The sequence below is a fragment of the Grosmannia clavigera genome (assembly GCF_000143105.1).
Source record: "Grosmannia clavigera kw1407 unplaced genomic scaffold GCSC_140, whole genome shotgun sequence".
NCBI classification, from domain to species: Eukaryota; Fungi; Ascomycota; class Sordariomycetes; order Ophiostomatales; family Ophiostomataceae; genus Leptographium; species Leptographium clavigerum.
In genome coordinates, this window is record NW_014040801.1 from 628,690 (window position 1) to 649,942 (window position 21,253).

The window sequence follows — 21,253 nt, forward strand, 5'->3', positions numbered from 1 at the left end:
TGAGATCCCGAGCGTTCTCCTGACAGTAGTTCGTATTCGTAAGATACGTAAGACGTCCGCCGCCTCCTTTCCAACGTCCTTCTGTCGCTCAGCCCGGGTATCTTTCGCTTTTGTGCTCCTTTTCGCTCTAGGCCCCGTCCAAGAGGCGCTAGCAGGAGCCGGGCTACATAGTAGGCTTGGCTCATCGTGTTGCTGCCTCAGGCCACAGACAAACTACAACTGTACTCCATAACCTGCCATGCAAGTGGACCCCGGTCCCCTAATCTTTTGTCTCCTCTCTGGCCGGCCCTGACAATATCACCACCAGCGCCTCCCAGCACTGGTTCGCCCTTGTTCGCTACTATCTCCACAGCCACAACCGGCAACTACTACTAACTACTGGCTCCGCCGTCTCTCCTCTCCCCTTCTTTCTCCTTCCCTTCTCCTCCTGCCAGAAGCTACCGTGTACGACAGTGTTTGTCAAATCCCGTGTCTCTTCCGAAAAGACGAATCACCGACTCAATCCCCAAGGCCAGACCATTGTCCACGCGAACAGTACCAAAAACTTGTTGTTGTCCAAAGGGAGCTCGGTTCGACCCCCTTGACATACTCTTTTCGGTCGTCTGCAGCACCGCCGATACCCGTGCCACCCTCCTCTCCGTTCCTGTCTGTGTCCGACCGTCTTTCTTCTTGCAACTCTGGCGCGCACGTCATGGCCGCGGCGTTATGAACACGGCGCCCCTTCCACAATGCCGTCTCTAAATATCAAGTCCGTTCATGGCGGCAGCAACAGTGCCAATAGCAGCAGCAGCAATGGTGGAAACAGTCATTTCCCTCAGAAGCTCAAGAATTTTTTCCGCATCAACAACTTCTCGTCCGAGCACGGCCACAACGAAAAAAACGTACACGAGAGGAGTGAAAAGGGGGACCGCAGCGACAAGAGCGAAAAGTCGGACAAGGGCACGTCCTTCCGACAGTCCAAGTTCTTCTCTGTCGGCCGCCTGCGATCGACCACCGTCGCCAGCGAGGGCAACCCCCTGGAAGAGGCCTTGAGCCCTACCGTGCTCGCGAACCCCTACTTTGCCCACCAGGGCCAGCCGGGTATCCGCCACCATAATGAGGGGTCGGAGCCGCCAAGCCCGCCAGAGTCCCCGCAGGTGACAGCGCTGGCGAACGGGGCCAGCAGCCCGTTGGGGCCGGGGGCCACAAACGGCGACCGGGCTACGGCGGCCTCCAAGGAAGAACTGGCCCGCAAGCTGCGGCGCGTAGCCAGTGCTCCCAACGCACAGGGCTTGTTCCACAAGGGCACCAGTCATGGCCCTTCTTCGCTAGGGCCGAACGCCAACAAGGACAGTTCTGAGCGTCCAGTCACGGCTGAGCTCGGCAAGGAGCCTGTCCTGACGAACAAAACCGGCAGCACCGTCGGATTGCAGGCGGCCATCAGCAACGGCTCCGTCGACAGCAGCACTGATGCTGCCTACAACGGTATGATGCTGGGCACGATGAGCGACATTGACGAGCTCAGTGCTCTCCCACCGCCGGGCCGCTCTCCACTCACCTTCCGGCGGACGTACAGCTCCAACTCGATCAAGGTGCGCGACGTCGAAGTTGGCCCCCAGAGCTTTGACAAGATCAAGCTCATCGGAAAGGGCGACGTCGGCAAGGTCTATCTGGTGCGCGAGAAGAAGAGCGCGCGGCTCTACGCTATGAAAGGTGTGTTTCTGTGCTTGCTGTGCTGTCTGCTGCTGCCAACTAAAACTCTCCCCGCCTGCTTACTATTGCTAACTCGATTGCAGTTCTGAGCAAGAAGGAAATGATCAAGCGCAACAAGATCAAGCGGGCCTTGGCTGAGCAGGAGATCCTGGCCACGAGCAACCACCCGTTCATCGTGACGCTCTACCACTCCTTCCAGTCCGAGGATTACCTGTACCTGTGCATGGAGTACTGTAGCGGCGGAGAATTTTTCCGCGCACTGCAGACGCGCCCTGGCAAGTGCATTCCCGAGGACGACGCTCGCTTCTACGCTGCCGAGGTCACAGCGGCCCTCGAGTATCTGCACCTGATGGGCTTCATCTACCGTGATCTGAAGCCAGAGAGTACGTACCAATTACCGAGAGGAAGATGTAGCTGTTCCTGACGCTGTTCACAGACATTCTCTTGCACCAGTCCGGTCACATTATGCTTTCCGACTTTGACCTGTCGAAGCAGTCCGACTCGGGCGGCAAGCCGACGATGATTGTCGGCAAGAATGGCGCAAGCACGTCGTCGCTGCCAACCATTGACACCAAATCGTGCATTGCCAATTTCCGCACCAACTCATTTGTCGGCACGGAGGAATACATTGCACCCGAGGTCATCAAGGGCAGCGGTCACACCAGTGCTGTTGATTGGTGGACGCTGGGCATTCTGATCTACGAGATGCTTTACGGGACAACGCCTTTTAAGGGCAAGAACCGCAATGCCACGTTTGCTAATATCTTGCGGGAGGAGATTCCATTCCCAGACCACTCAAGCGCACCCCAGATTTCCAAGTAAGTTTGTTTCTCTTGCTACCTCTCCACGAATGCCTGCCGGGTGCTAATACGTGCGTCTCAGTCTTTGTAAATCCCTGATCCGAAAACTGCTCATCAAGGATGAGAACCGCCGACTGGGAGCGCGGGCTGGTGCCTCTGACATTAAGGCACACCCGTTCTTCCGCACGACGCAATGGGCACTGATTAGGCACATGAAGCCACCGATTGTGCCGCACCAGGGCAAGGACATTGACACGGTCAATTTCCGCAACGTCAAGGAGAGCGAGAGTGTGGACATCAGCGGGTCGCGGCCTATGAAGGGCGTCCCACTCGAAAGCAGCTTAGCGACGCCGGGAGGCGAGCTAGTTGATCCGTTTGAGGAATTCAACAGCGTGACCTTGCATCACGACGGAGACGACGACCCGGGTTACTCATAGTAAATCTGGGTCCGAGGGAGGGGGGGAGAGGAAGAAGGATGAAAGCGTTTCTGATATGGCGCGAGTTTGGCATATACGGCACATGCTTTTGTCTTATTATAAATGATGCTCTCTCATTTGAGGTGAGGGCTGCGGCCCTCGGTATCAGGTGTTCTGTTTTCGTCCTTTACTTTTCTTTTTTATGGCTCATCTTGAATCTGGTTGACTGAACGGGAAGAGGCAGAAAACGCAGGCAGAAAACGAGGATACCACTGAATTGACGGCATATAAGATGTATGCTTCGTTTTGCACAAGCATCCGACCAGCATTTCAATAGCAAAATGTGATCCTATGTGGCAAGCTGGTTGCCAGTAGCGAGATTCCTGGACACCCTAATCAGTCCGCCGATTCTCTTTGAGAGTCCCGATTTGACCCTTGCCCTACATATCAATTGCAACCACATCCAGTGTGGCTGAGCAGCCTATCGCGTGATCTAGAGATGGATGGTTGCATAGGAAAGGCTGTAAGGTGCCAGGCTAGCCAACGTGTCTGGCCTGTCAGTGAGGGTTGCGCCTTCCGCAAGGCTTCTCCCACGCGAGCGTCGGAAAGGGAAGGAGCTATGCCCAGCCTTCCTTTTTGAAATCCACTATTACATGTTCTGCTGAAAAGGGAATGGGCGTAGGAACCTTTGCCCAGCAGGTCGGAGAGGTTCTTCTTTGGCAAGGGAAGGTATAATGGCCTTGTCTCGTTGCAGATGTAGATGGCTGTCTTGGCCTTCATTTGTTCCACACTTTTCGTTTTCTGCAACTCGACGTTGGTGTATACATTGTCCACCGATCTTCCTCCCCTGATGGAGCCCTTTCTCGCAGATTCGGCATCGTCCGTCGAGGCCAGCCAGTCCAGCCTGACTCGGGTCACCTATCTAGGAGGCATACTGATGCCTTTCTCTGTCGTGGCCGCCGTCTTGTCCATGGAATCTCCGTTTGGGCCGGGAAACAAGCTTTTCTGGGTGTTCTGGACCGCCAGCATTGCACTTATGACTCTCACCCTGATTGCCATATACGCTGACGACATCCGCCGGCTCGAGGTTTGGGTGGAGGTTGCGGCCGACAACCTGCAAGAGGCCATTGGCACAGATGAGAGCGTCCACGTGGGTACCGGCGCTTCGTCTCGGCCGGCATCCGCAGAAAAGGTTCCTGCCGGTCGGCATATGGGGGTCAGAGGCCCCCAAAACACAGACGGCCTCAACGACTGCGTCGTGACCCGCGTCCGCGTGGCCACTGGCAATTCCAAGCCCGACCGCGGCTTTCTGCCATTTCACAAGCTGTCTGAGGTCACAGCGGAGCCGAACAGAACGACCGGAGCATCTGCAGACGCCTCGACGTCTGTTGTTGTCGATGACGATGTGCAGGAGATCGTGATCGAGATGGTGAGCGCACACAGACGACGCCGGTTTCGTATCGTCGATCCTCTGGGCGGCGACGGCAGGCGGCCGTCTGCAGAACCATCGGTGCCGGCTGGTCTTGGCGCTGCGGACGCAGAAGAGAGTGTCGTCATTGATATGCGCGAGGGTGGTCACAGCTCTAGCCCGCCCCAGCCTCTGTCTCCGTACAGTCACTACGGTGCGAGACTACAACACATTCCCCGACCGCCGGGTCCACCCAGCTATGTCTTGGAGCGACCAGTGGACGGCTCTCAGCCCAAGGCGTGGCGACGGCAACAGCTCGGCTGGCTAGGCGCGGCCAGGACTATTGTGGGTTACAAAAAGCTACACAGAGCTCAGGATATCCCCATAGGTTCAGCAGCCGTGGAGAGGATGCGGGAAAGGAACAGAAACGAGGACAGCTACGGGGCTAAGATAATGATGACAGGGACAACTACACAATAATGCTGTGGGAAAGAGTTCCTGCCGAAACGATCGGATGAACGGATGACCAGATGACCATGGTGTCTATTCAAAGGGCAAAGCATGTACGCATCGGCGTGTTGGACGCAGGGTAGTGACTTACATGAACTTGACATTTTCTAGCAGCCGAGCATTGTTCTGGAAGTATTATTGGCCAGCAGCAGTGTCTCGCCCGAAATTGCGACATGCAACCAAAGCGATCCACCTGATACTACTCCGTATGTCTTACGGTGTCTCACAGGAAATGGTTGAGGCTGGCTTGATCGAAGATGGGGATGAGCGAAGGTGCTTTTCGAGGCTGTCAAAAGGGTAAGGACAGTCATGTGTATTTTTACGACATTTCGAAAAGGCCTAGGGTTCTGAACCGAAATTCCATCTAAGCACGCGGGGTATCAGTGTCGGTGCGGAGAAGAGCAGCGGAGTAGAGCCATCACTCAGCAGCATCCAGACTTGCACTTCCAAGGTAACTTGGCAGCATGGCTTCGACACTGGAGAACGAGACGGAAAAGGTCGATGTAGCGGCTCGGCAAATCGAGCAGGCCGACACAGAGAGATCTCGGCTGACACGGCGAGTGCTGCTGAAGATTGACACGAGGCAAGGCCACTCGCGATGACAGTTGCTGCAGTCAAAGCTGGCTAACCCGGTTGCAGAGTTCTTCCCGTCCTGGCACTTCTATTCCTATGTTCCTTTCTCGACCGCACCAATGTCGGCAATGCAAAGATCCTCGGCCTCGAGACTGACCTCGGGCTTACAAACCTGCAGTACAACCAGGGTCTCGCTGTGTTCTACGTGACCTACATTGTCAGGTGTGGAAGCGAACATGCGATGAATTGAATGGGGCAATGTGAGCTGACTGTCGACTGCAGTGAGCTGCCGAGCAATCTCGTGCTGAAAAGGACCACGCCCAAGGTGTGGCTGCCGTTGTTGGCCGTTGCATGGGGCATTCTGGCCATGTGTCTGGGCTTTGTTCGCAGCTATGGAAGCTTCATGGCGGTGCGTGCCCTTCTGGGCCTTGCTGAGGGTGGGCTGCTGCCCGGTATGGTGCTATATCTCTCGGGTCTGTACACGCGGTCCGAGATGGCACTGCGCATCGGCATCTTCTATACGGCTGCGTCACTGTCGGGTGCTTTTGGTGGTAAGTTCCGGTTTCCGGTTTCCGTCTGGTTCTTCTGTTCACGTTTAACTGACGTCCCAGGACTCCTCGCCCGCGGTCTGTCAGCGATTGGACCACGAGGTGGCCTTGAGGGCTGGAGATGGATCTTTATTGTCGAGGGCCTTATGGTAAGATGCGCTTGAGTTTTGTGTCGCCGGTCGGCAGCACTAATGTTAACGACTTCCTCTGCACAGACAGTTGTCGCGGGCGCCGTTGCCTTTCTCTTGCTGCCGAGTAGCCTCGCCAATGCAAAGTATCTCACGGTCGAAGAACGGGCGGTTGCCGTGTCCAGGCTCGAGGCACAGGTCGTGACAGCAGGTGGCGAGCGTTTCAAGTGTGCAGATCCCCTTCTTTGTTCAAAGTGATCAGGTTCAGCTGACCGGAAGTGTGGCGCTGGAACGTGAAGAACGGTTTCGCTGGTCCGAGGTGCGTCGCGGCGTGTTCAACATGCAGCTGTGGCTCACAGCGACGGCCTATTTTGCCATTCTCTCGGGCCTGTACTCCTTTGGCCTCTTTGTAAGTGATAGTCATATTCTTTCCCTCTGGAAGGCAACTGACCTTGCACCGTTCAGCTTCCGACAATCATCAACAATCTGCACATCACGTCCAGTGCAAATCAGACACAATTATGGACAGTAATTCCCTATGCAGTGGCTACACCCATCACGGGTAAGCGAACAATTTCACTCAGTCTCTATCTCTCTTGCTCACACCTCCAGTCCTCGTGGCATTTATCTCAGATCGTGTCAAGCTCCGTGGAGTCATTATGTTGTTCACTCTCCCAATCGCCATCACAGGATATGCTGTCATCGCCAACGTGGAGTCTACCCAGGTGCGATTCGGCATGACGTGCTTGGTGGCCATTGGGATGTATAGCAGTGTGCCGTGTGTTCTGGGCTGGAACTCGAACAACTCGGCCGGCCACTACAAGAGGGCAACCACGTCGGCGTTGCAGCTGGCCATTGCCAATGCCGGCGGCTTTGTTGCAAGTGAGTACAGCCCCCACAGTGAAGGCTGCGGTCGGATCTGCTCGCAGACGTTTCTGACTAGTCGATGCTCTTAGCATTTGTGTACCCCAACCGCGATGCGCCGCTGTATCACCGTGGACACACGATCATTCTAAGTCTTCTTGTGTATGCATGGTTTGCGTAAGTCCCACTGGGTAGTCGGTTTTTGTCGGTCACCGTACCACTAACACGTCGCCAGTGTGCTGGCAAATGTTCTACACTGCATGAAGATCAACAAGGACAAGCGAGAGGGGAAGTACGGCGAGTTTGAGGGATCGGGAGACGACCGAGATCCTGCTTTTGAGATGGTATTGTAGGCAGTGAAAGCAGCTAAGCTTATAGCGGGAGTTAGTGCTTGAGAGCCGGTAGTCCGTCAGTGGTACAAAGTACTTGACCAAAATCCATCCCCACCAAAGGCCCCTCTACGCGTTTCGAGCGCGTCCAATCCAACGGGCGTTTTCGAGCTCCAGACAAGTCAGCGGGAACTCCGAGCAGCCGCGTGCGACAGACGATGGATGCCGATGCGACGGAGATGATGGGCTCGCTGCCGGCGGGATCGTCGGGGCTGCCATCGCACGAAGACCTGTCGCCGATGGAGCAGGCAGTGTTGGAAGAGTACGAGCGTCTGGCCGAGAACATGAAGCGGGTGAGTGGTGTTTGTGGAGGTGATGCTGGCTGGCAGTCGCTCCGTTGTTCTGACGTATGCTGCAGCTGGCTGCCGTGCTGGACGATCTCGCTGGCCGGCCGACGACAGAGACACTTGACGGACTGCGCGAGCTCGAGCGCAAGACCAGTCTGGTCTTCACGCTGCTCAAGGCAAGCGTCTACAGCATTGTGCTGCAGCACCAGATTGACGAGGGGACTTAGGATCGAAGCATGCATACAGCAGGCAGACAGCAGACAGAAGACAGCAGACAGACATGGAGACGTGTTTTATTTACATTTTATCACCAGCTACAATACAGGCTTCCGACTTGGGCCTAATAGACAGCACCCCCATAGTAGACCTTGCGGACGTCGACCAGCTTCTTGCCGCGACCAATGGCAATATCCTCGGGGTTGGGCTGCTGCATAAGGGCCTGGTAGGCAGCCTTGACCGTGTTCATGGGGTTGCGCGAGCGCGGGATGCTGGCGGCCAGATCGGTGATGCCGACAGCGCGGGCCATCTCAAAGATGCGATGAGGGACGCGCAGGCCGAAGCCAGGCGGCCGAGCTGACAGCTGGACGACGGTACCGCCGACCTTGGCCTGGACGGTGCCGAAGACGGTGCGGTTCTCATAGCGCGGCACCGGCAGCATGTTGCGGACGGCCATGACCTTGGCCTTGCTGGTGGCCAGTGGCAGTTCCTTGGCCTTGGCCATGCCGAGGCCCAGACGGCCCTCGCCGTTGCCAGCAATGACCATAACCGAGACGCTGCGAACTTTGCCGAGACGCGTCTGGTTGTGCACGTGACGAATCACGAGTGTCTTGACGGCCAGCTTCATCATCTCCTGCACCTGCAGTCCAGTTTGTCGCTTGAGCTCGCGGTAGTCGCCCGCCTCATCCAGGCCCTCATCCTCGGGGTCCTCCTGCCGCTGATAGTGTTCCGTCACGCCGGGGAGCCGTGTCCCGAGCGACGGCGCCAAACCCCAGCCGCCCGTTGCGCCGGCCGGCACCGGCGTCCGGCCGTCTCGCTGCACCAGTGCCGGTCGGTCGAACCACCAGCGCATCAGGTCCTCGTCCTTGGGCCCGTGCTCTTCTGCCACGGCCCGCAGCTGCTCGTCCGTCAGCCCGGCCAGGTTCACGTCTGTCGGCACAAACGACTCGAGCCATCGCATCAGGTCCAGTCCAAAGGCCTCCTCGCCCATGAATCGACTGCCGATCGCTGCCGCTGCTGCCGACGTCACTGCTGGCTTCTCTGCTTCTGCCGCGTCTGTCCGCGCCCGCTTGTCAATCACCGGCTGCACCTGGCTGAAGTCCTCCACGTACTGCAGTCCCGTCGTCTTGCCGTCCGTCCGCAGCCGGCCCTGCACCGTCAGGTCCCGCACGTCCACCGCCGCCTCGCCTGCCTCCACCGCCGCTAGCTGTGCTGCCGTGTACTTGTCGCGCAGCGCCTCCTTGTCTTCCGTCGAATACGACGGGAAATACTCCTTGGAGAACCGCGAGATCGCGTCCTCGTCCACGAGACCCATCTCGGCTGCCCGCACGTTGCTGAACCGCCGCCGTCGTCGTCCCGCCCGCCGCTCCGACGTGTGGAACAGGCTCATCTGCGGCATCCATGCTGCCATCACCACTCTGCTTGGCCGCCCCGCTAGCATCGCTGTCGCCGCCGCTGTTGCCGTCGCTCGCTGCGTCTCCCGTGTCGATGCCAGCCGTCGCAGCAGCGCGCTGCCGCTGCCCGCTGTTGACCACGCCAAACTCATTGCAAGCTGTCTCCGCTATATCGCCCCAGTCGTCCGGATTCGGCTGCGCTGTCGTCTCGAGTCAGCGCCGTGGTGCGTGGCCCAGCAGCTTTTCCTCCGTCCAACAGGCTGATAATTTTCTGCCATTGAAAAACTATCATGATCACGTGATTTGTCACATGATAACGGCTTGCTCCGTTTCACGACCTACTCCGTATTTTATACAGTTTAATCAGCCCAGCCTGGCACAGCTCTGAAACACTGCTCTGTTCCAGAGTCGTCTTGACAGCCGCTCAGGTAAGAATGCTACATCGCCGCAAAAAGGGGGTGGAGACCGCCTGCGCTCGACCTCTTCGCCCGCTCTCCTGGCCTCTCTTGCTTTCGTGAGCCAAAGTACGGCCATGTTTCTTTTTCCCCCTACTTCTCTATTCCTCTCTTTTTCTGCTCTTCGTATATACTCTTCCACCCGTCGCTTCTACGTTGTGCTTGCACATCTCCCAAGGCGTCTCGTTACTTTCTTTTAATCACTGCAGCGCAGTCGGACCCGTTTCTTTTCTTTTCCTCATCCTTTACAACTCGCCCAATCTCACCATCGTACCCCTCGCATCTTCATCATGGGTGAATTCGACTGGTTCTCCAAGATCGGGGCCACGAAAGAGGCCGTCGCCGTGCTCAACGATCAGCCCATCCTCTTCACCATCCTCATCATCGTGCTGATCGCTGTTGCACTTCTGATCACCCTCATCTGGTACATCCACTACGCCACAATGAAGCCAGGCCAGAAGAAGAAGAAGCCGACCGACGCGAAACCGCCGGCTAAGAGATAGTAGCCGTCGCTGCCGTCCTGCACCGACTGCTGATCAGGACATCACGAACCGGGAGGACGGCACTTGGCAGATCGGATAGCCGGCGTTGATTTATTACCAACTTGATACCGACAAGGGAGGGCACATCCTCTCTTGCCAATGCGGACCGTTTTATTGGAGCTTGGAAGCGTGCATTTTGTATCTTATATGTGTCCGTTTCAAAGACGGGGAAAACAATGAGACTCTGTGTTGTTGGTCTATGTGGAACACATACGTTCTGCTTGTACATCTGTAACAATCAGCTGTATTTCACCATCCATCAAGCTCTTCATATCCGTCCTGCCACATATGTACATCATCTATGTTAACGTCCATGTATTCCATCTCACTTTCCGTTACTTCGTCGGTATATCGAGGACTACCTCCCCTAAATTCACGAACTTCGCTCGCTTCCCAATCTTCCAATTGCCAATTTTCAATCTCCTGCCAGTCCATTTCACCAGCAAGTCCACCCGCTACCTCGTCTAGGTGCGCGTAGTTCGCTGATTCATATTTGTTCTTTGCAATGCTATCACCGTCTTCACAACATATATCTTCCCCTCCTGGCCAGTCTGCAATCTCTTGCCAGTATGCATCAGCGTTGTCCCAGGGCGAGATCACATCCCCGCCATTGATTGCATATTGTTCGTTATAGATGTGACCATAATCCTCACTGGCAGCAATACAGGTTTTCGTATTTGCCGAGCCAAGTTTTCGCCCACCGACTTCTGTATTGTTAGACGCCCCAAATGTGTGAGATGGTTGTATGTCGAGTTCAGGGACGCCAGAAAAATTCTCTATATGGCCGCTCGTAGTTACAATGCGTGGGCCTCCCTCTGGCTTTCTTTTTTTCCGTTTAGGATGTGTCGATACACACTTTAGCATAATCTCATGCAGCTTCGACTCCAGGCCCCTCAGCCCTGATGGCTCGTCTTCTGGGCCTTCTAATAGTACTGCTGCTTTCTGGCGAAGGCTGGGTGACTGTGCATCGGCACAACAGTCCATCAAAAGGGTGCATATAGGTGGTACGAAAACTGCATGAGCAGACACATCCTGGAGTCAAACCTGTGAGTAGATGACACGTCCCTAGCACCATAGCAATATCCTACCTGAAAGTGTCGGTAGTTCCAGACTGCTGGAGCGATGCTAATCAGGGATGGCAACGGCTTGACATAAAAAGGTTCGATTGACCGCACGCCTAGGACTCGACCTTTGATCCCTACGAGAACGTAGAGCGACGCTTCGATCAACGTAGAGGCCTTTGTTCTGAGCTCACAGTCGCCGAATATGGTACTGGCAGGTGCTTTTGCCGGTTTGGCCACTCTCCGCCGCTTGTTTGATGCGCGTGTTCTCGTTGACCTCCGGGTCTCACTCTGCGCGACCATTGCTTGTGGCCGTGTCTTACCGTGTTTCTTGATGCGCTTCCTCTCGACGTTCGCCTCCGCTGTCGATGATATGCCCAGCTCTGGCCCGTCTAGGTGCAGAGCAAAGTTCAAGTGGCACACGACCCGCCTGAACTGAGCCTGTGGGACACCGGCAGGTGCACAGAGTCCGCCCGGTGAGGACGGATGCGTCACAGAAAAGAAGAGCCGGCCCGCATCCCACCGACGGTCGCCCGACTGCCAGCGACCAGTGCCGTCTTTGTCATTGCCATCCAGACGAACGACGAGTCCGAGGCGGTCCCAGGCCGGCCAGCTCAGAACGGCCTTGGCAAGCCATCCTGCTGAATATGTGCTATCGCTCTCACTGTCCTTGCTGTTACCTCGTAGCAGGATGTGTTGTCGCTGCAATGTTGGATACACCACAAGGCCAAAAGCGCTCCCTCCACAGCCAACCCATAGACGGCCCGCTCGGACGAGCTGTGCGACACGTTCGGCTGACGCATATGGACCGAGAACCTCTGATCCGGCTGTCCGCCAGGACAGCTCGGCGATGGCCGTCACGGTCACCGACAACTGCAAATTGCGACTGGCAAATCTTTGGCGCCCGAGGCGGATCTCCGTGCAGGCAGACATATAGAAGAGATAGCTCGGGGTTTCTGGCTGCAGCTCGTATCATGAGGCTGTACATCATGTATTCCCATATTTACTCCAACAAGGGGGGATATGAGCAAATGAGATAAGACAAGAACAAGGTTTATTCAAAGCAACTTCAAGTTACTAAAAACAGAAAGACATTTCTTTCGTCAGTTTCTACATCCTGCTTCCCTCCTTCCTTTGTAGGAAGTGGTCGTTGTCATTGTACACGCAAGGTTTGATGAAAATGCGAAGGGAAGGTGCAACGGGTAGAGAAAAGGTTGACCACGAGGTGCACTTTATGTATTGTGAGGGTCGCTATTACCCTCAAAAAGATCATACACGCAAAAGTAGAATGGCGCACTAATCTGTTTGACGTAAACAAAAAAAGTGCCCAAAGGCTACGACTATGCTACCGATAATACTCGCCAAAGTTTCCAAAAGGTAGAAGTATCCAGAGAGGGGGAATATCCAAAATAATAACAAGTAGGAAATACATAAAACCCTTTATCACTTCGTGAGACTTTGTTCTAATGCCGTAAATCCTGTATCCGTCATGTGCAAAATCGTAAAGTAAACTGGCTGCGCATATAAAACAGACTTATAAACAAAGCCCACAAACGGATCACGTTGGCCATCGTTTATTTCGGTAACCAGGGGAATTTCTTCTTGAGCGAATCAGCCGGCCCGGCTGTGGGCTCAACCTGCACGCTTCGCTGGTATATTTCCTGTCTACCGTTAGTCTCTCGGTAGCTGCAGAGCAGAATGAATGACAGATGCAGCTCACCTCGTCGTCTGATGGCATACGGCAGTCCATGATCAATTCCCTCGATATGTCGTGACGTTTCAGATTCGGATATGGCGTTCCTTGGCTCTTCATAATAGGCAAAAGTACTTCACCGAGAATCTCAAACTTCTTCCAGTTGATACGGTCGCCATCGGGCCCGACAAAAGTGCGACTGCCCTCTTCGGCACTAACCAAATCCCTCCGGTGTAGAGGAATAAAAGGAATCCGTGGCAGAGGCGAATTCTCCCACGCTAGACGGTAAGCAAAATGACTCTTTTGCGTGCTCATAAGTAACCCTAAGCGCGCAAAGCGCTTCTGTATGTCTGCATCGACCAACGCCCGGGTCTGGGCAAGTCGGTGGATTGCGGTCCCGTTGATGCCGGCTAGCACTGCGGCTAAGCCGTTGTAGTTGTTGAGCTGGCGAAGGCGAAGAGCGATGAGCATGAACTTTTGCATGCACGGCGCACGGTGCTTGGCCTTGTCGCGAATCAGGATCATATTGGCTACCCATTTCGCCACGTGGTTAAAGTGCGAAATCATGCGATTCACGTTTGCCAGGGACTTGCATCGCTCCTTTTCGTGGAGAGAGAGCGAGACATGTCGTACCAGATCGCGGATGCGTATGCTGCTGAACATGATCCAGTCTATGCGCGTAATCTCGTCTGCCATGTCATCCGGATTCTGGTCCATGAATATGTGGTATCGAAATTTGTTGAGCGGCAGCGTCGCCATTGGCACCAAGGATGCGGCTTCCCGCTCGTAGTCTTCACAAGAGTGAAACTGGAACTGAGACTGAAACTGAGACTGGCTCATAGAGACGCCGAGGCCGCTTCCATTTTCGCTTGGCGTCGGCTGGTCCGTAGAATGGGAATCGTCTAGTTGCAAAGACTTCAGGCCAGCAGACGTCAAACTGTCCGAGCCACGCGGCGCGCCACCCGTGGGGGTCGTTTCGCCGTCAGTGGTATCGGCCGTGCTGGGATCCTCGGCAGAGGGCTCGTCGCTTCGTGCCCACTCGGTGTCATCATCCTCGACCACGTCCTGTTCCATGTGGTCACGCAGCTGCTGGGAAGCCACAGCAAAGACAGGCTCGCTGGTAAGCTCCTCCACGAGATCCTCTAATTTCTGTCGTGTGCTCGGACGCGCAAAATCACCGGGGTACATGGATATCCATCGGGCAACGACCTCGACGATGCGAAACTGCGTGGCCGTGCGCTCCAGATAATGGCTTGCTTTGTCCTCCCAGGTCTGTTCGAAACGTTCTAGAATGGTGGACAGGAGCTCGTTAGGAGGGACGAATTTGCGATACAAGCAGAGGAACACGTCGCCAAAGTTCATATCGGCGCGGTTCATGGCTGGGGCGAGGAGGCGGTCGACGAGTTCCTTGAAGGAAGTCCCGGTCATTTTCGAAGGTCTGTCTGTATTCAACTCGTCATTGCGCTGCAGGATGGGAACATCATCTGAGTAGCGAAATGACTCGGCGTCAGACTCGTCGACGTCTAGAAACGAGGCTCCGGCGTCTAGGCGCACACCGGGCGAGCGCAGCATACCTTGAACAGTCTGCGCGGGCTTCTCGTCGCTCATCTCGTTTCCAAGACTGGATGCGTTCTGTGGTATGCTCGGATACTCGATTCTCGGCGACCTAGAGTTTTGAGTGCGGTAGAAGCTTTCCCGGTCGGCGGAGCCGGTCTGAGCTCCTCGAAGAAGGGATAGGTCCGAGCTTGCGCGGCTGTGCTTGCTGCTGCTCCGCTCACTGGGTTGTCGGCCCCTGGTGCTATCCGGGGGTGTGTCTAGGTGGGCAGCAGAAGAAGCAGCGCGCCGCCTGGTGTAGCTCTCCTTGTCTGACCCTGCTCATCGTCAGTAAGGGCGTCGAAGACGGCTTGCTCAATCGTATCATTTGTTCCCAAGCATATGCACAGTATGCATAAATACACATGACGTGGTACAACGGGGTAGCGTATGACGGGCTATTTCCTACTGGGGCACTGTCATGGATCTGGATTTTTCTGGAAAGCCAAGGAGCTACTCAGAAAGGGGGAGTGCAAGGGTACACGAGAAAGGCGCACGGGGGTGAGAGAGAATACTTAACAGTCCCTCGCCAAGTACGGTGGAGCAGAAGAATCGGAAGACACGGAGAGTGAGGAGTTGGGACAAAACAGCGACGAAACAGCAGGGCCATGAACCGGACAGGGGGGCGGGGGCGAACAGAGTGTGATTGGCATACCTTTCCGGTTGAAGACAGAGGCTAGAACGATTGATTGCAGGCAATCCCGGGTGCTTGCCGGGACATTTGCAGACGTTTTGAAGTCGGCGAGAATGGACGGAAACACAGTTGCCATGCCGTTGGCGTTGATTTGGCGCATGTTTTCCGGGTTGTCGCACTTGGTCGCAACAAGCATTGTAGGCAGGCCAGAGATGCTCAGAGCGGCTGCGACGGTCAGAAACAACACAGCAACAGGCCGGCAAAGGGGCCGGCAAAGGGGCCGGCAAAGGGGATAGTGAGGAGTGGAACTGTTTTGGCATACACAGCGTGTGGGGAAGATCCCGAATGCTCTCCTTGTTCATGACATCGTATAGAATGAGAGCTCCATCGATGCGCGGGACCATATGGCCGTTGATCTGCTTCGGCCAGCTGATCCTCTGGTTCGGACTAACGTCAAAGTATTCGAGATCCAACTCGATAAGGGCGACAACATGCGGGATGCTCTCGACATCAAGACGGATGGCATTGATGTTCGAGGTTGGCGGGCGGTTCAGACGGAGGGCTCGCTGAACAAAAGCCGATTTGCCCACGCCATTAGCCCCAATGACGGCGATATTTACGGCCTCCATTATCGGTGGCGGAGAAGCCTACACAAGACAAAGGGGCAAGGTTAGTGCCTGCATAGTGGAATGGTTGATGTGCAGCACAAGCACAACGGAGCGGTGGGCAGGCAGAAGCAGGAGAGCGTACCCAAGACGGATCGGTTATAATAAGAGAGTCTCTGTTGCGAGGTTGCGACCCTTGGAATGAGAACGACTGTTCATGGCGGGTTGCGTCCTGAGAGCTCGATTCTATGTGCGGGGAGGGTGCGAGAAGCTCGGCGTCGTCAGCGTCGTCGCCGAGCCAGTCGCTGCTGATGCTGTGATATCGCTGGAAGAAGGGGTCGTCTACGATGGAGATGAAGGAGTCTAGAGAGTTCCTCGAATTTTTCGACCCGTGCTGCCTTTGTGGTTGGGGGTGTAGCTGCGCAGGGGGAGGCGAAAGCTCCTGCACCGAGCTCTCTGCCTGCTGGGGTAGCTCTTCGGATTCGAGAAAAGTGCCTTCCCAGGGACCGTGCAAGGAGGTAGAGACGGAGGGGATCGGAGGCGTTATCGGGGCTGTGGTTGAGGTGATGATGGAGAGAGCGGCAGCGGCGGACGAGGAGGCTGATGAATCGTGACCCGCCGTAGTCGAGACGGATTTCTTGCGACGGAAGTCGGGGGACAATAGCAATGCCCGTTCGTCTGAAAACATGTGAGTCCAGGGCCTGTCCAGCTTTGCAGTATTCGCCATGGGATGGAGAGGGGCGCTCGAAAAGAAGCGCGGAACGGACTGGTGATGCTATGTAGAGGAGGTATGAGAGCAGCGGGAAGAAGCGAAAGACAAGACGTTGCGGTTTGCGATGCAACGCGGAAAGCTTTGACTCGACAGAGAACTGCCACCAACGGTGTAGCAGCAATCGAAGAGGACGACAGTCTAGCAGCCTAGCAGCCAGCGGTCCAGCGGTCCAGCAGCCAGCAGTCAGCAGCAGACGGCAGACAGCAGACAGCAGGTAACGAGAAGCAGGTGATCAAGCTTGAGGCTCTCGCTGGTTCAGATACTGAGCGGCTGTGTTCCGATGGAGGCGGGGGAGAGAAAGAGACAGAGAATGAATGGTTGGGATGGGGCTAGAGAAGACGGGGAAATGACAGAAGCCGAATGGTAAGATAGGTACGACGTAAGTAAGTGGGTTTACCTTGTCCTTCGCTACTTGAAAATTTTAGCGGTTATTTATTTATTTATTTACCTGAATGGTATCTTAGGATAGGTCGAGACCAGGACGTGATTAGATGTATCCGCTTTGGCGCTTTGCGGTGAGGTTAATAGCGATTGGGCCGACTAACAGGGGTCAGGAGGGGGAATAGTGCGGCGAGAGGCGGGTGGGGAGATATTTGGAGTGTTCAGAGACGAGGCCTGGCTGAGAGAGGCCGAAGGAAGAAGCGGCTGTGGCTGAGATGCGTTGGCCGATTGGCGAGAGAGAGCAAAAGGAGGGCAAGAAGGGAAAAAGGACCGGGAGAGAGGGGAGCGGAGGGTGAGAAAAAAAGAGAGCTACCACTCCGTATGGGGGAGAAGAGGGAGGGGGAGGAGGGGATCTTAGAGGATGAAGAGGAAGAAGAGGTCTTGGCGAGCAGACGGAAAGAGTGGAGAGCTCAAGCTACGGAGTATGTACGGAGTATGCAGTTCAGGAAGGAGCTTCAGGAAGGAGCAGGCGGACGACCGGAGGCAACGGAGGAAGGACGAACCCTCACGGTGGGGAAGGAGCAATGACGGTTGATACTATTACATAGTAAGTAGTTTTGGGGGGATTTCGGGGGTGCGTTGTCGCACAGTTCTGCCTGGCCTGTCCAACGTCGCACTTCCATATCGCAGTCCGTGCTCTGCCAGATGGACGTACGAGTGTCCACTGAGCACTGGGCACTTGCAGAGCTGTTGTCTTTGTGCCCCTGTGTCGCGACCGGGCGCCACGCTCCGGTTGGCTGGCCGTAGCTGCAGCAGGCAGAGAGTCTGGTACGGCTGCCCACGGGCTCTGGTTGTCATATGGGGCGATGGCCGCTATACTATGTATTACGTATACAAGCACAGTACGAAGTACTCCGTACTCCGTACAGCGTATCTTATCTTGAGACGAGCCGTGCTTGCATCATACGATTGTGGGCAGCAGCTATCCGCGAAATCGAGGAGAATCCAGACAAGGCTGTCTCTCTCATCATGCATCGTACGTACCCGTTCTCTCTCTCACGGCTCCGGCCCAATGCCTTCCCCCACGTGGGGACCGTCTGCGAATCAGCGCCGGTGCCCGGACAACGATCAATTGCCGGAGTCCTTGCTCCATTACGCCCCTCTCCAGGTTCCTCCAAGACACGAGCTCGATGCCACCATCTCGCTAGTTGCAAGTAAAACCGTCTTTCCTGGTGGGTAGGGCCATCCACTTTCGCTGGACAGATGCTGCGTGCGCTCTACAGAGTACGAATACGACGGCCTTTTCAGACGACGTCATGTTTGTGTCTGCAGCCTAGGCTGTCCAGCTCGTTTCGGCTAGCATGACTTTTGGATCTTGGGTGCGACCTCAGCCTTGACAGCTTTGCTGGCTTTTCTTGCTTTCGCCACCGCCTTGCGATTACTCCGAACTCGATACTCCGTACTCCGAAAGGCTGAACAGCCGACCGAGACGACCAGGAACGGCTTCGGAGCAGAACGACGAGGCGTCGTACGAGCTGCCTGCGAGGACAACCAACCTCTGTTAAGAACATCCCGTCGCAGCTCGCATCATTCGACAATCGACAGTGGACATTCGACGCCCCGGTCTGGATGGCCGATGCTCGGCCGGCATGTTTGCCGATTTCGGTTTTCTTGTATCTTACTCCGTAGCTGCGAAGAGTTAGCGCCCCACTGCTGCTCACGTGCGCTTTTCGGAGAACCGTCCTGGCTTCGTACATCTAAAAGAAGGAGCCTGCTCTGCCTTGTCTCATCTGCTCGTAGTTGCTCGTAAATTTGGCTCTCAGAGTAGTCTCTTCTCCGGTATCTCTTGCCTTTCCCTCTTCTTCCACCCCTTCATAATGCCGGTCCAAATCGCCGTTATCGGGTACGTGGCTGAGTCATCCAACAGAGCGGATGGTTCCAGTCGACTAACACATTGGCAGCGCCGGCATCACCGGCCTGAGCGCAGCCCTGCGCCTGGTCGAGGAGCTCGGCGACACGGTTGAGGTGACGGTGGTGGCACGCGACTTCCCGGCACCGGCTGAGAGCTTCTTCTTTGACGCGCCGGCAGCAGTGAACTTTTCGTCGCCATGGGCCGGCGCCCACAACCGCTGGGTGCTCTGGGTGGCAGACGGGACGGCCGAGGCGGCGGCCCAGGCACGCGACCACGGCTTTGCGCTGGCGACATACCGCCATATGCAGGCAGTGCAGGCCCAGAATCCCGAGGCCGGCATCACCTTTCTGCCGGGCATCGAGTATCTGGAGGCGCCAGGACCCGAATACACGCAGCTGGCCGACGAGGCCGTGCAGACGGCGCTGGGCTTCCACGACGCCGATCTGGGCCTGGGTTTCCGGCTGCTGGGCGCGGACGAGTTCCCGGCCGCCGAGGCTGGCTCCAACGCGGTCGTCTTTGGCCTCACGTACCGCACCTGGTGCGTCAACCCGATGGTCTACTGCGCCTTTTTGCTGCGCCGCTTCTCGGCTGCTGGAGGTCACGTGCAGAAGCGCGAGTTGCGCAGTCCGAGCGAGCTGCTGCAGGCCACCTTCGACCTCGTCGTCAACTGTTCCGGCAACGGCTTCGGCGACGACACCAACATGTTCATCACGCGCGGCCAGACCTGTCTGGTGCGCAACCGCTGCGACGCCACCGTCACGCGGCAGAGCGCTGACGGCAGCTGGTCCTTCTCGGTGCCGCGCTTCTACGATGGCGGCACCATCATCGGCGGCACCAAGGAGCCCGACAACTGGGACGCGACCCCATCGCTGGCCGTTCGCGAGCACCTGCTCTCCCGCTTCGCCGCCACCTACCCGTCTGTGCTGCAGGGCGGCAGCACGCCTGGCCGCTTCGACGTCATCGCCGATGTCGTCGGCCGGCGTCCCACTCGACGCGGAGGCATGCGGCTCGAGACCGAGGCCACGGCCAAAGGTCCCATCGTGCACGCCTATGGCGTCGGTGGTCGCGGCTACGAGATCTCCTGGGGCGTTGCCGGCGCTGTGGTTGGCCTCGTCCAGGAACAGCTCAAGAGGACCGGCCGGAAACCGTTTGCAGCCAGCCTGTAGAGGATAGATGATGCTATTGGTATTGATTCCCTTTTTGTGCGTGTAAACTGTGTGTACATGAAAATCATCCGCCAGGAGAAAGGAGAGGATCAGAAACGCCGACGGTCATCGTCCATAGACCAAATCCACACTGTCAACCGTAGCCATGCGCCATATAAAGGGACCACAGACACGAGCTCTCTCGTCTCGTTGTCGTTTGTCGTCTCGTCCGTCTTGTTCCATTTCACACCTCCCTCACCTCTTCTCTCCCGGCTGCTCCTCAAACCGCGGCCGGTCCTTGGCCGCAAACCCGCCGAACCGCTCCGGTCGCGACATCTTCTCCTCCTCCAGCCGTCGCCGCCGCGCCTGCACGTCCTCCACGCCGGCTGACCCGTCTGCTCCCTCGAGACCCCACCATGCCCTCAGCAGCTTCTCCTGTTCGGCCTTGCGTCGCGCCTTGCGCTGTCGCTCGGCCGCTCGCTCTGTCCGCCGTGCGAACCACTCCTCGCGTGCCGCGTCCAGTGCCGCTGGCGTCGCATGTCCCTTGAGGCAGGCATTCATCGCCTTGTTGTGTTCGCGGCATGCGAACACGACCGAAAAGGTCCGGCCAAGCGCGCACTCGGCAAAGGCTGTTCTGTCAGTGGCGGTGCAATACAGACACAAAACGCGCAGACCCAGAACACACCCTTGATCTCCGCCTGGCACTGCTGCCGCACCCGGTCGTAGTAGAGCTCCCGCACCTGCGCCTCCTGCGAGGCCGAGAGCGGAATCGGATTGGCCGTGGGCAGTGCCGCTAGCCGCCGCTGTGGCTGTCCGGTCGCGGTACTGCCGGTGCTGTCGCTGTCGCCGGTGCCGCCGGTGCCGCCGGGGGCTGCTGGTGAGGACGGGTCGACGGCCATGGCAGCCATAGACGGAAGCTTGGTTCGTGGAATGCCGGCTGTCCAAGGGGGAAAATCCTGCAAATGCAAATGCAAATCGTCTGCGAAGATCGCCAATCACACTCCGGCTGTCTTGTCGGGTCCGGCTCGCAATCTCGCACACGTCTGTCGTCTTGCCTGCCCTCAATCTAGCAGTACTGTCGGCCTCGGACGGAGGTGGGACAGCGGGCGAGGGTGAGACTTGTCAACCTGGATTAATATATCTTACAAAGCTGTCGTCGTTGCTCTGCCGGTCGGAAGTCGCTGCCCCGCTTTAAAACAGCTCACGCACAACATTATGTGCTCACGTCTCCACCG

The 21,253-nt window shown here is 56.5% G+C and overlaps 8 protein-coding genes across 8 annotated transcripts; 4 read left to right on the plus strand and 4 right to left on the minus strand.

Annotated features, from left to right (window-relative positions):
- Positions 1-728: 728 nt before the first annotated feature.
- On the plus strand, positions 729-2,929 carry CMQ_1116 (serine/threonine-protein kinase; the record flags this gene model as incomplete). Its single annotated transcript, XM_014318195.1, has 4 exons — positions 729-1,692; positions 1,776-2,075; positions 2,129-2,510; positions 2,575-2,929. 4 exons carry the CDS (start codon positions 729-731, stop codon positions 2,927-2,929), a joined length of 2,001 nt encoding a protein of 666 aa, XP_014173670.1.
- Positions 2,930-3,758: 829 nt separating this feature from the next.
- On the plus strand, positions 3,759-7,842 carry CMQ_369 (major facilitator superfamily transporter; the record flags this gene model as incomplete). Its single annotated transcript, XM_014317448.1, has 13 exons — positions 3,759-4,661; positions 5,056-5,123; positions 5,466-5,621; positions 5,682-5,950; positions 6,011-6,096; positions 6,163-6,302; positions 6,331-6,484; positions 6,541-6,637; positions 6,688-6,957; positions 7,032-7,116; positions 7,175-7,288; positions 7,471-7,621; positions 7,687-7,842. The coding sequence occupies 13 exons, from the start codon at positions 3,759-3,761 to the stop codon at positions 7,840-7,842; spliced, it is 2,649 nt and encodes an 882-aa protein (XP_014172923.1).
- Positions 7,843-7,955: 113 nt separating this feature from the next.
- CMQ_533 (37S ribosomal protein s5) lies at positions 7,956-9,242 on the minus strand (the record flags this gene model as incomplete). The annotated part of the gene is made up of 1 exon (XM_014317612.1): positions 7,956-9,242. One exon carries the CDS (start codon positions 9,240-9,242, stop codon positions 7,956-7,958), a length of 1,287 nt encoding a protein of 428 aa, XP_014173087.1.
- A 728-nt stretch (positions 9,243-9,970) lies between these two features.
- On the plus strand, positions 9,971-10,183 carry CMQ_385 (uncharacterized protein; the record flags this gene model as incomplete). Its single annotated transcript, XM_014317464.1, has 1 exon — positions 9,971-10,183. One exon carries the CDS (start codon positions 9,971-9,973, stop codon positions 10,181-10,183), a length of 213 nt encoding a protein of 70 aa, XP_014172939.1.
- Positions 10,184-11,205: 1,022 nt separating this feature from the next.
- CMQ_1301 (uncharacterized protein) lies at positions 11,206-12,216 on the minus strand (the record flags this gene model as incomplete). The annotated part of the gene is made up of 2 exons (XM_014318380.1): positions 11,206-11,235; positions 11,311-12,216. The coding sequence occupies 2 exons, from the start codon at positions 12,214-12,216 to the stop codon at positions 11,206-11,208; spliced, it is 936 nt and encodes a 311-aa protein (XP_014173855.1).
- A 641-nt stretch (positions 12,217-12,857) lies between these two features.
- CMQ_901 (Ras guanyl-nucleotide exchange factor) lies at positions 12,858-16,535 on the minus strand (the record flags this gene model as incomplete). Its single annotated transcript, XM_014317980.1, has 5 exons — positions 12,858-12,932; positions 13,004-14,847; positions 15,225-15,428; positions 15,526-15,850; positions 15,954-16,535. 5 exons carry the CDS (start codon positions 16,533-16,535, stop codon positions 12,858-12,860), a joined length of 3,030 nt encoding a protein of 1,009 aa, XP_014173455.1.
- Positions 16,536-18,838: 2,303 nt separating this feature from the next.
- On the plus strand, positions 18,839-20,039 carry CMQ_1306 (FAD dependent oxidoreductase superfamily; the record flags this gene model as incomplete). Its single annotated transcript, XM_014318385.1, has 2 exons — positions 18,839-18,864; positions 18,923-20,039. The coding sequence occupies 2 exons, from the start codon at positions 18,839-18,841 to the stop codon at positions 20,037-20,039; spliced, it is 1,143 nt and encodes a 380-aa protein (XP_014173860.1).
- Positions 20,040-20,273: 234 nt separating this feature from the next.
- CMQ_1685 (uncharacterized protein) lies at positions 20,274-20,926 on the minus strand (the record flags this gene model as incomplete). Its single annotated transcript, XM_014318764.1, has 2 exons — positions 20,274-20,647; positions 20,704-20,926. 2 exons carry the CDS (start codon positions 20,924-20,926, stop codon positions 20,274-20,276), a joined length of 597 nt encoding a protein of 198 aa, XP_014174239.1.
- Between the last annotated feature and the right edge of the window lie 327 nt (positions 20,927-21,253).